Source organism: Rhinolophus ferrumequinum, chromosome 17, assembly GCF_004115265.2.
Source record: "Rhinolophus ferrumequinum isolate MPI-CBG mRhiFer1 chromosome 17, mRhiFer1_v1.p, whole genome shotgun sequence".
Classification (NCBI taxonomy): Eukaryota; Metazoa; Chordata; class Mammalia; order Chiroptera; family Rhinolophidae; genus Rhinolophus; species Rhinolophus ferrumequinum.
In genome coordinates this window covers 39760036-39772381 of record NC_046300.1, presented here as the reverse complement: position 1 = coordinate 39772381, position 12346 = coordinate 39760036, and the positions used below count along the sequence as shown (strand labels likewise).

Below are 12346 nucleotides of genomic sequence, written 5' to 3'. Positions count from 1 at the left end.
TGGCCGTGGCAGTGTGATGAGGCCTCAGGGACAGGGAGATGTTGAGATTTCCAGATTTTTGGTGTGGTCCCCTCGCATGTCTGCAGATATTTTCACCTAATGAAATTCTTACTCATAATCTGTCTCAGCCCACCAAAAGGCTTGAGGTTTCCACGATGAGCACAAACGTGCAAATCCACCCACAAAACTATTCAGATGCACCTTTTGACCCAAAGGACATTCTGCAGTCACACAGTTCTGTTACACCCACCCTTGTGAGCACACTGGTATGTGAATACACACAGTCACGTGGCTACTCATGATCACATCCACAAACTCCCTGCCCCAGACCAGGAGGACCCTGATAAATGTATCCTTCATCTCAGCTCAAAGAGCTGCCCAGAGCTGAGGATGCCCTTCCATCTTGGGCTAAGTGTTGCCTCCCAAAAGGACATATGTTGATTTCTTTGGCTCATTTTCTGGAAACTTCACATACAGCTCAGCCTTTAGACTTCCTACTATGTCCATGTCCACTATGACTGACTCTTCCTAGTTTCCTTCCTGCCACCCTGGCCTGATGGGAGAGGGAAATGGGGCTTGAATTCAGGTAAGCGTTTTCCATACTCTGAATATGTTTGCAGAGGGCCTTCCCAGAGCAGTGGTTCTGAGCATATGCATGTGTGCTGCAGTCTTCTCAGACCCCAATGAAATCTGTGAACCCTCTTCCCAGATAAACACACATCTTCATATCTACACTATTTTGAAAAGAAAATTGAAACCCATCTGTGGGGCTCTGCTTAAGAACCTCACTAGAGGTCCATCAGAGACTCAGTTTCCTGGTTGTCCTCTCTGCAATCTTTAAGTGACCCTAGAGGGGAGAAGAGTAGGGCTTCAAGCACCCAGAGGAGTCAGGGTGTGAGAAAGGGGCACCAGGCCTCCCATCCATCTGTTACCCTTAGTTACAGGAGCCAGGCAGTTAGTCTTGCAGGTCCCCTGCTGGGCAGTCATTCAGCTGGTTAGTGGAAGAGTCATCCAGGCACGCAGTTCAAGCTTATCAGATGTTTAGTTATTTAGGATTAGTAGGTCAGTTAGAAAGTCAGTAGGTCAAATGATTTGTGGTTTAGAAACTTAATCAGCTAACCAGTCAGTCAGTCCCCAGGATCCATCAGTCAGAAGGTAAGTTTAATGGTTAGTCTGCCTGTCAGGGAGTCAGTTGTTGAGAACAGTAAACAGTGAGTTCATCAGTGGGACAAAAGGGCACTTGGGGCGAGATCATTTAGGTAACAGAGTGCATTTCTACTTGCTACCTACATCCTGGAAGACAATGTAAGCTGGTGGAAAAAGAGTTGACTCCTAGGCCACCAGAGGGAGCTCCAGCTTGCTGGGAAAGAGGCCTCACCTGGTGTGGGGAACAAGAAAAGCTGCAGAGCAAGGGCCAGGCCAAGTTGTCACTAGAGGGCAGTGTGGCCTTCCTTCATTTCCACATTCTGCACACTGGAGGCTCAACTGCAGGCTCTGGAAGCCCCAGTCTCTCCTAGCTTTTGAAGAAAGGCTCCTGAAAGGACTTCTCATCTGGGGACTGCCTAACCACGACATGCTTGGCTCTGAGCTGGGAGGAAGCCAGCCAGCTACCCACGAGGAGGAGGACTTGCCTTTCCTAGGACTGCTGCCAGGGGCACACCAGCATTAGAGAGGAGGGAAAAAGGAGGGGGAGGAGCGCCTCACTAGTCTGCCCCAGGGGCACTAGTCGGCCCCTAAAGCTGAAGCGTGGAGGGCAGGATCTGTCTTCTGTTGAGATGCACGTCACCTCCCAGGCTGCTTCTCCTTCAGCATATCTAGGGGCCAAGGGAAGAGCCAGACCGATGGCCTAAAACCTCCAGACTCCTATTCCTTTGCTGAACTCTGTGGTCAGCTGCTTCTTCTGAAACGGATAGCAACTCTAAAGCAGGAAGATGGAGATTAGATACAGAGAAAGAAGGAAACATGGGCAAGGGCAAGCAGTGAGCTCAATTTACTGTGGGGAATAATTGAGATGTTTACACAGGTGTCAAACATGGCACTGGGCATAGAGGCAAGGGGTCAGAAAATTCAAGTTCTTTTCTCCTCCAAAGGGAAGTGCGTGGGCCCAGAGAGTTGTATCTACCAGTTATGTGTGCCTAGAGCCTGATGCTAGGCCTCGAGCTGGGCACCCTGGCTTAACAAAATGGGCAAGGACACATTCTGGTTTCAGCCAGTTTTTGTGATTCAGAATAGTTAAAAGAGTCTTGAGGAGATCCAAGATGGCAGGGTAAACGCCGTGCTTGCCTTATCCCGTGAACACATCAAAATTACAACTAAATTATAGAACAATCCACTTGGAGAACCACCTGAAGTCTAGCTGAACAGAAGTCTTATAACTAAGGATATAAAGAAGCCATGTCAAGACTGGTAGGAGGGGCAGAGATGCAACACTGGCCAGCCCCAAACCTCCGAGCGGCAGATGAAAATTGGGAGGAATATGTCGGCCACAGAGGTTCCCCACAGAGGAGCAAGGGACCCCAGCCTCACACCAAGCCCCCTAGCCTGGAGTACTGGTGCCAGGAAGAGGAGCCCCCACAACATCTGGCTGTGAAAAACAGTGGGGATTCCGACCGTCTGAGTGACACAGGAGGTTGCAGGAAACCCAGCTGTTCCTCTTAAAAGGGCTCACGCACAGACTCACTCGCTCGCAGGCACTCACCTTGGGCTCTGGTAGAGGGACGGTGACTCAGGAGGCATTGGAGACAAACAGGAGGCCGACTAAGGTGTGTAGCTTCAGGTGAGGGCTGGAAGATAGTTGCCAATTTCCCTGTGTGGGGTCACCCTCCTGTGTAGCCAGCAGGCAGACGCCATCTCTCTGTGTTGAACCCTCCCCCACAGGGCCGAATCTGATTGGCCGGGTGAGCTCCGCTGCCCCACCCAGCTCCTGCTTCTTGGGACTGCATTCCCTAGTGAACACATACACTTAAGCTTTTTTCTCAGATGCTGCTTTCAGAGGAACCCAAGCTTAAACAACCCATTATAAGATGATCCTATAATACTTTATTGAAAATGCTGCCTTAGAAAAAATACGGGAAAAGAGAAATGGAAGGAACTACAAACGTGAATGTCTGAACAGAAATGCAAGGAGGTCATTCCCTGGAGTGGGATAGATTCTCAGCTATACCCTCAAGTTTCACATCTTACTTATTCCATTGTATGAAGGTAATGGAGTGACGGGGTAGAGGAAGTGGTGTGCTAAGGGACCTGAGAGAGCCTTGTAGTCTAGGATGATGCGTGTTCCAGTCCTAAGTCTGCCACTTACTCTGACTGTGTGATCGTGGGCAGATGCCTACCTCTGGGCCTAAGTGTCCTGACCTGTAAAATGGAGATAATAAATGTCTACTCATGCTGTGAGACATAGAGACTATGTCAGTTGAGTGCTCAGTCCATGGTAGGTGTTCAATCAATGGTAAGTCTTGGTGGAACAGGCTTCTGTCATTAGCTCTGGACTGTCCAGGATCCAGTTTCTCCTATTGCTTCCTGTGTGCTTACTTAGCTTCCACAATAAAATGGAAAGCCTCTCAAAAGCCGTAATGGACGTTTGTCATCAATAGATACATTATCTCTTTCAAATAGCTGACTCCAGCTTTACTGCCCAGACTAGCAGAGGCGTTAACGCCTTGGGTTTGCTTGCCTCCCGTTGCAGACCTGTTCCCAGGAAGCAGGCTCTGAGACAGGTATGTCTGCAGGAAGTTTACTGGGGACTGTTCTTGGGGTCAACACTGTGAAGGAAGGGGAAGAAGCAGGATGAGGCAGAAGTGGGCTGCGATGTAGTCACAAGACTGCCATGGCCCTGTGGGGAGTGCTGAAGCTGGGAGCGCCCTTCAGCGTTGTCTCCAGGGCTTTACATCTCTGTCCTGCCCAGTCATTGGATGTCGCTGGCCTGGAAAGGAGGTACCGCCAGCCTGCACAGTCCCAGCCACTGGGGAAACAAGTCCTGAAGCGGGGGATAAGGGTGGTGCTGCATCCACACCTTCAATTTCAATGGGTGGCTTTGGAGAATGTCGCAGTCACTGCTAGTTCTCTGCCCGGTGTCCACTTTCCCCTTCTTCCTTATTAAGAGGGGTCTGATTTGTCTGAGACGGCAATATGCCCCATAACACTCCACACTTCCCTAGACTCCTTGGCAGTAGAGGTGGGCCACGGGACCCCATTCTGGCCAGTGAGGTTTAAATAGCAGTCTGGGTTTCTGATGACGTGGTGGAGCCACCGAAGAAAATGAAAGGCTTTATCTGTTTAACCACTGTAATCAGGCTTCTGTTGCATGTCACCAAACAGTGCCAAATGGTTCAGAGAAGCATTATTATATCCTGTTTAAGAATGTGGTCCTTCGAGTTAATGGACAACAGCTTTGAGTCCCAGCTCTGCTGCATACTAGCTAGCTATGTGTAAACTCAGAAGGTCACTCCTTTATGCTTCCCCATTTCTATAAAGTGGGAATAACAGTAGCATCTAATGCACGTCTCAACATGTAACACGAGGGTCACCAGCTTGTCCCAGTTTGCCTGAGACTTGCCCAGTTTTATCACTGGAAGTCCGTCATCCTGGGAAACCCCTCAGTCCCAGGCAAACCGGACAGATGGCTGTTCACCCTATTAAAACACATCACAAAACTACCCTACTTCCTTTAGATGGAAGACTGGGTCTTGAACCCTAAAAATTTATTTGATGCTACCCCCTGGTGGCTGGGTATAACATCACTGCAAAGGTTAGTTTTACATTACATAAATTTTTTCTTAAAACAAACAGCAATCACAGATGGTAAGAAGCAGAGTCAGACTATTGTCCTAACCATTTAGATATAAGTTTATGACTTGAAACGCGACTGTGTTTTAGCCTTTATTGATATTCACCAGCAAATATGGTATCGTGTAGACTATTAGGATTAAATTAGTGTAGGTAAAACCTTTCCATGGTGTTTTCTGGTGTCATGTGAACTTGGGTTACATTCTGGGCTTTGACTCTGGAAAAGTGACTTCACTCCCCTGAGCCTGTTTTCTCATTTGTATTACGGGTAATAGGACCTTCCTCAGAAAGTTGTTTAGATTGATAAATGCTTGTGGGGCCCCTGGAGGAAAGCATGACCCCCCCCCCCCCCACAAATGGTGCCTTTACTACTGACAGAGTTATCTAGAAGCCAGGCCTCAGGCTATCCCTCTGCTGAGGGGGCTCTGTAGCTCAGGGAGGACTCATGCTGGCCCCTCAGCAATCAAGGTCGGTCTTAGCGGACAGGTGGGCTTCAGAGGCCAGAAGGCCTAGCCAGCCACTCTGATGAATTCAGCTGGTTCCTCTTAAGCAGAAGCTATTACTACTCATCTGAGCTGGCCACTGGATAGGCACTATGCAGGGGTAAAACCCCAACGCTCAGGTCCATGGCCTTGAGCAATGAGAGCCAACTGATGCCCAGGCCAGAACTCTGTGCCAGCCACCATCAAAGCTACAACTGCAATGTAAACCCAAGCTGTTTTCTGCTTTCTATTGTGGTTGTGTTTAAGTACACTAGGGTACATCCACCATAGCCTGGGCAGCTAAATCTCTTCTGAAGGCTTCCTGAAGATTCAGAGACACGGAAGCCTGCATCCCTGCCCCTCCAGCATCAGTCTTTACGAGCTCTAGAAAAAGGAATCACTCAAATCTTTCCAAAAGTCTAATTCTGCTATAGCTGTGAAAATTAATTAAACAGATTAATAACAATATTAGATTAAGTTTTTCAATTCTGTCTACAAGTGAAATTAGAGAAAGAATACACCACTCATATTCATTAATACCTGTAGCTACACTGAAAAAGGGTTAACTGCTCAGTTAGGCTAGAAAATCAACACATACATTTATTTGCTGGCTTCTGCTTTTTGTTCTGTGTAACTCAAAAGCCTTGTAGTCCTGTTTTAGTGTCTTGGTTTTAAGTTTTAATTTCATTCATTTGTAATGAGATTTAAAAAAATGTTTCATCTATATCATGAAATATTATGCAGGGGCTATAAAAAGAACTATCTATATCTATATTTTTCTATCTACATCTATCTATCTATCCATCTATCTATGTACCTACCTACCTGTCTATCTCAATGTGGAAATATCTCCCAGAGAAACTAAGAGAAGCAAGTTAACGAGAAACATATCTAAGACATATTGTTAAAGGAAACAATTGAAGTAAAAATATTTTTAAGGGAAGCAAGCACAGAATAACATATTTAAAATATTTTGTTCCTATTAAAAATTACATATACTTCCTGCATCTGCATGGAAATTTTCTGTAAGAATATGTTAGGCAGCTCACACTGTTCTCTCCGGAGGTGGGATTAGAGGAGAATATCACTTTTGAAGTTGTTTTCAGTATCGTTTGATTGTTTTCCAGTGTGCATGTATTCATTTTAATAAAAAACAAGAAAGCTGAATATACACCTGTATACACCCCCACCTGCCATGAAGTAAGCCATGAAGACCACTGCCCAGATACCAAAGACTAACTCCACTCATCTCTGTTCAGTGCTCAGTGTTTGTTTATAGAATGAAATGTCTCAGAACTTGACATTGAGGAAGATATTTTAATGCTATGCTTACCCGATGTCTTGAGAGGCTGTGGTGAGAAGCTGGAGCTGGTGTATTGAATTAAGAATAGTATAAAAATGTCTAATCACTATGTTGTACACCTGAAACTAATATTGTAGGCCAACTATAATTAAACAATAAAATTTTAAAAATCTGGAAAAGAAAAAAGAAGATGCAGATTATGACCTGCTGAATGAGGAAGCACAAGCAACCCACCCACGGAGGCAGAAGGTAGCTCCCTCTGCGTCTGAGCTCCCACTAGGGGAAGTGAAACCCACCTATGGGGTCGTTTCGACTGAAGAGGCAGTTTCAATTACATTCACACAAAGGAAGTAGTCACAGGATTTATTACTGGGCGGGGGGAAGGGCAGCCCTCCATCCCATGTCCTGAGGAGCAGAAGATAGAAGGCAGGGTAGCAGGCACCTCTTACTTGTAGGGTGGTTGGGGCGGAGGTCACTACTAATTTATTGCAGGCTTAACCTGAAGCAGTTATTTTAAAAGGCACCCGGGAAAAGTCAAGCAGGAACTGACGGTGGACAGCCTAAACTCAAGTTCTTATCGAAATGGCCAGACTCTGGGTGTGAGCAGGGCTGTCGTACTGTGAAATGCCTCGGCCGCCATTCAGAAAAACAAAGCTGTTTTCCGCAAAAGTTGTTTATCTCATCCTAGAAGCAAAACCTGCAGCTACACTTTGAATGTTGGCTCTTACCCAAAATGTTTACCTTTACCAACAGAAGTGGCAAATTAATTTTTAAAATATTTTCTGATTCGCGTTTGGTTTGAAATCTTCAAAGTGTATTGAGCAGTTCTAATTGAGATATTGTGAGTGGAAGCAAAAAAAAAACCAAACAAAACTGATAGGTGTTAAATACTCGAGAGAGAACACAAGATTGTCAGCAATAATAGAAGCAGTTAAGGTAAATTTTAACCCAGTTCCAGGCCACCAGCTGTGCCACGTCCTCCCAGCCCACCAAGCTCTGACGCTGCTGCCAGAGGAGGAAGCAGGACTGCGGTCCTTATCACCTCTACTGGGCGTTGGGGCCTGGCCCTCCCTTCCCCACAGGGAGTATAGAGTTTTCTGATTTTAAATGTTGTTATTTATACAAAAGAAGTATCAATTTAAAAAATATTGGCACTCACTTGAAAAGAACTAGAGTGACTTTTAAGTACAAAGCATTAGTGGGACGTATAAGTATTCTTCAAAAATTTATTAATAGAAACAGACATATTTAAATGCAACACTGGACAAAAACAAAGAGAAAAGATCAGAATACCAATGACACTGGAGAATCTCACTTGCATGTTACATGTCTTCGCACAGAACTAGCACCATTAGTTCAGAAACCACAGATTGAATTATAATTGCTTCTAATATATAAAATACTTTATAAAGATTACTTAACTATCTAGTAACAAAGTCCTTCCAAAACTTATTTAAAAATCAATTCGAATTTACCTTTTGAAACTGACATAAATGGTTTACAAATTGATCGATTTCTATGGCTTGTCAAAGAAAATAAGCCATAGTTTTATTGGAAGAAAGTGCCTGATTTCAGCTTCTGGCTCCCTTCTAACCACCAACCAGGTAGAGTGAGTTGAATATTACATAGGAGTAAGAGCACATCTAAAACTGGTCTCAGAAAATATTTTCCTAGACTATAAAAATACTAAATGGAATACAAAAATTTCAGCATATACAGCAAATAGACTACAGCAGACAAATATTTAAAACATACTTAAAACTACCTTATACCACAATCATCGTGAACATCAAGTATTATTCTAATAATTTTTCTGTGACTCATTCTGATTCATTGTTTATTTCGCATTGTTTTGTTATAATGTCAGATACAGATCAAATTCTGTGTTTCTAGCAGAAGTTACTGGAGGCACCGCTGAATAATTCTTCGTATTCAACTGGTTCTCAAAGTGCGGCAAGTGCGATGGTAGTAGAGCCTGTATTTTAGATCAGGGGTCAGCAAACTCCAGCCCGGGGGCCACACCTGACCCACTGACTGTTTTGTGCGGCCACACCCATTCATTTACATAATGTCTGTGGTGGCCTTCATGTGACAAGAGCAGAACTGAATAGCTGTGACAGAGACTATATGTGGCGTTTTGGTCTGCGAAGTCTAAAATATTTACTATCTGGCCCTTTACAGAGAAGGTTTGCTAAGCCCTAGTTTAGATAAATCACTTTGGGAAATTTTTCATTGAATAAGGGTAAGGTAAGATGGCCCCAGATTAAAAAAGTTTTGGCTGAGGTTTGCTGGTTCCATCACACAGTAGTACCATGGCAGATCAAAAGGATACATATTTGATTGGCAACTTTGGGTATCAGAATATTGTTCTGGCATTGTAAGCCAAGTCTGGCTATAGAAGATCAAGTACCTTCCTTTCTCTGTGAAGTAGCCATTGTGTATCAAGTAACTCATGTACCCGAGTACAGTAATGTACTCACTGTTCAACCCAAATCATCTTCATGGCTCCCAAGCACAATTTCTAACCTTAAAAAAATCAAGAATATCGTACCCTTGGCAAACGCTAGAACTAGAAGCGTACCTTTCCCATCCATCCCTCTGTATCGACACAGATTCTGTAAGTGCGGTGTACATTTCAGAATCCTTCCCTATGACATGCATCGAAATAATTAGTACTACTACCACCCAGGGTCACAAACATGCCCTTTTTGACGAAGTGGACTAAGTTTTCAAGGGGGCACATGGGCTTGGGAGAACGCCTATGGTGGTCCTGGCAAAAAGAGGTGTGGAATGTGACATCCACACCATTGTAAAGGATCCGGACAGAATGCTCACTGGGCTTTTCTCTGTCTTGCCAGAGCTCAAAGATCAATCTGGCTGCAAACCTTGGGAACCTGGCTTCCATCAGGCCCAGGGCACTGAGAACAGGTGACAGAGTGACATCATGTGCAGAATAGAGGGCAAAGACCTCTTCTTTCCTGCCCTCTGCGGCACGCTGCATCCGGCCGATGGTCTGATTCAGGATGGGGTGAGCGCCCAGGAGCGCATACCCCAGATACAGTTTCTTTTCCCGCCTCTCTCTCTCATCCTCTATCTGATGCGTCTTGATCACCTTGAAGTGCTCCATACCAATACAACCATTTCTGGTGCAAGGGAAGCTGACGTTGTGGCAGAAGTGGCAGAGCATAGAGTCGATGGGATTGGCAGCTCGCAGCTGCTTGGTCGGGATGTCCACGATCTTGGCCATCTCCTCATAGGCCCTCTCCAGCTGGCTATTTTTCAAACGTAAGAGGTACTGCCGACGCTGCTCCTTTTCCAGATACTGGTTTCTCACTGGGCAATAGCAGTTTCCAGAGCAGAACAGAGCACTGGGCTGGTGCCTGAAATAGATCTTCTTCCAGTCAAAATCTGGGAGAAAGCCATAAAGCAGGGCCAGCCCACTTTGTAGCGTCCGGCTTTTCCCAGTGGTCTCTAAGTACAGCTGGTCTGTGGACCAGTCATTTGGCAGGAGTTTGTGTTTCTTTAGATAGATGTCCCTCAGCAGCTGGCCATTCTGCAAATGCTGCACGACTCCTGAAACAGGGAGTGACACAAGCTTTCCTGACTACCAGCTCAGCCAAAGGAAGAGCAAAGGGAAGCTGAGTCAGTGCCCAATTCTGGAATGCCTTAGATCAGTGTAAGATCATATAACGGAGCCTGTTCCCCACTGTGTGGAAGCTACAAGAATGACTCATGTCAACTTACAAAGGGAGCCCCTTGGGGTTATCCATGAAGGGATGAGCAGAGTGGGCCCTGTCTTCTGGACCCACAGCCTTTCTGGGGAGCATACGGGCCATCTGCCTCAATCCCTCCCTCTTCACCAGCCCCTCCCCTGGGGGGAGGCCTTGTGACTGGCAGTCCTCAGGGGGTAGGACTCGTCCTGCTGGTGGATGCCTAGCCTTTAACTGGCATGGACCTACGGAGAGCTTTGTCCCTCTGTTCAGGGACACACACAACATTCCCCAGTGTACAGGGAGGGCTCGGGTCACTCAGGGAAAGACATAAAGCTGCTTGCTGGCTGCGTGGTCGTCTCACTGCTGGGAAGTTCCTTCTTTCACCCCACCCTCCCGACTTTTCCAGCCAAAGGCTCTCTGCTAGACTTCATTCTGCCTAATCCTGCCTCATCAACAAGGACACTCTCTCTGTACAAGGATAGAATGATCTCCCAGATACTCAGACTATTTGGGGGGAAAAAAAGCGAAGTGCAGAACAGCATCTTTATTATTCTCCTTTTAAATAAAAAAGGGGGAAAACAAGACTGTGCATTTGCAGTTGCCGGTATTTTGCATAAAGAAACTGGAAGGACACACAAAAAACTAATCTCAGTGGTTACTTGGGGATTATGGGGGCACAGAAATGGGCTGGGTGGAACGTGAATAGGAGCAAGAATTCCACGTTTACCTTTTAGATTTTTTTAGTGTTGAACTACCGCAGGTATAGTGATAAATTGTTTTGAAAACAAAACAAAATAAAACAAAACATAAAACAGCCTTATTTTTCAAGCAGGGGAAGGTAACTAAAGATAAAAACAAGCTCACCCTCCAGCCAACGGGATGTAAGGGGATACAATTTCAGGACAAATATGAATTCTCTGAGAGTATAAGACACACGCAGACCCTAGGACCAGTAATATCATTTACTCAGGTGCCCAAATGGTTTGAAACGCTTCTCTGTCAAGATGAGACACCAGAAGGCTGAAAAGCACGAATCAGAGGGAACTTGTGGCCACGAAGGGGAACAGGTCAGGAAAACATCCACGAAGGGCGTTCTACTGTGAAGAGTATTAATTGAGGACAGAATTCCCTCAGAGACCTGGGCTGGGACAAGCCGTAGCATTTCCAAAATGATTTGCAGAAAGAGGCAAACCATGAGTGACAAACATTAAGAATCTGTATCTGGCCCTACCTTATATTCTTAGGCTACATATATTAAAGTCGGAGTTCCTGCTGTGTGCCAGACCTTTCTCGTTTCATCCTCATAAAAACCCAATAAAGAAGGCATGTTATTATTCCCCCCATTTTTCCTTATTTTACAGATGAGGAAACTGAGGCCCTGAGCCATTCACAGTTGAGAAGTAGCAGAACTCATGCTCCCCATCTGGCCCCAACTTTGTGCTCTCAGTTTCTTTTCACAGCACCTCCTCCTGGTATTTTCAGGCAGAAACACTAAGTTTTAGCCATTTCGAGCTTCTTATACTCTCCAAACATAGCCTGCATCTTCCTGACTTAGTTTATGCCCTTCATCTTTCTCTGCCCAGAGAAACCCTCATTCAGCACCTGGCTCCAATACTACCTGCTCTGTAGAGTCTTCCTTCTTCCTCCCCCACGTCAAATTAATTCCCCCGTTCCCATGTGCCATCGTGGGACCTCTAGGACCACTGCATCCGCTGAGCCCGGCATAGGCTAGCACGTGGTAGGCACGTCCCACATGCTATCTAATTTAATTCACCACCAGCCCTGTTGGGAAGATATCATTATCCCCGTTTTACGGGTCTGTCTCCTCCGAAGTCCGTGTTTATTCTAGAAGAGCCTGAAACCTGTAGCAGTTCAGTTACTGGTCTCTATGGGCGTTGTCCCACTACCTCTGTGGGCTCCTTTAGGACAGGTAGGGGAGCGTCTTATTCATCCAGTCAGCCCCTCCCCCATATTCAACAGCTGCCAAAGCATCTTGAACAGACTAGGCCCCAATGATCAACCTGCTCTTATGTAGTTACTGTGGGGTGCCCAAAGTGTGCCAG

The 12346-nt window shown here is 45.7% G+C and overlaps 1 protein-coding gene across 5 annotated transcripts in view; it reads right to left on the bottom strand.

Moving 5' to 3' along the window:
* Positions 1 to 7782: 7782 nt before the first annotated feature.
* PXYLP1 (2-phosphoxylose phosphatase 1) overlaps positions 7783 to 12346 on the bottom strand; it is a 59516-nt gene continuing 54952 nt past the window's right edge. For all 5 annotated transcript variants that reach the window (XM_033132739.1, XM_033132740.1, XM_033132743.1 and 2 more), the window contains one exon: positions 7783 to 10143. In XM_033132739.1, coding sequence (XP_032988630.1) covers positions 9206 to 10143 — 938 coding nt within the window. In that variant the 3' untranslated portion in view covers positions 7783 to 9205. The remainder of the gene's footprint in view (positions 10144 to 12346) is intronic.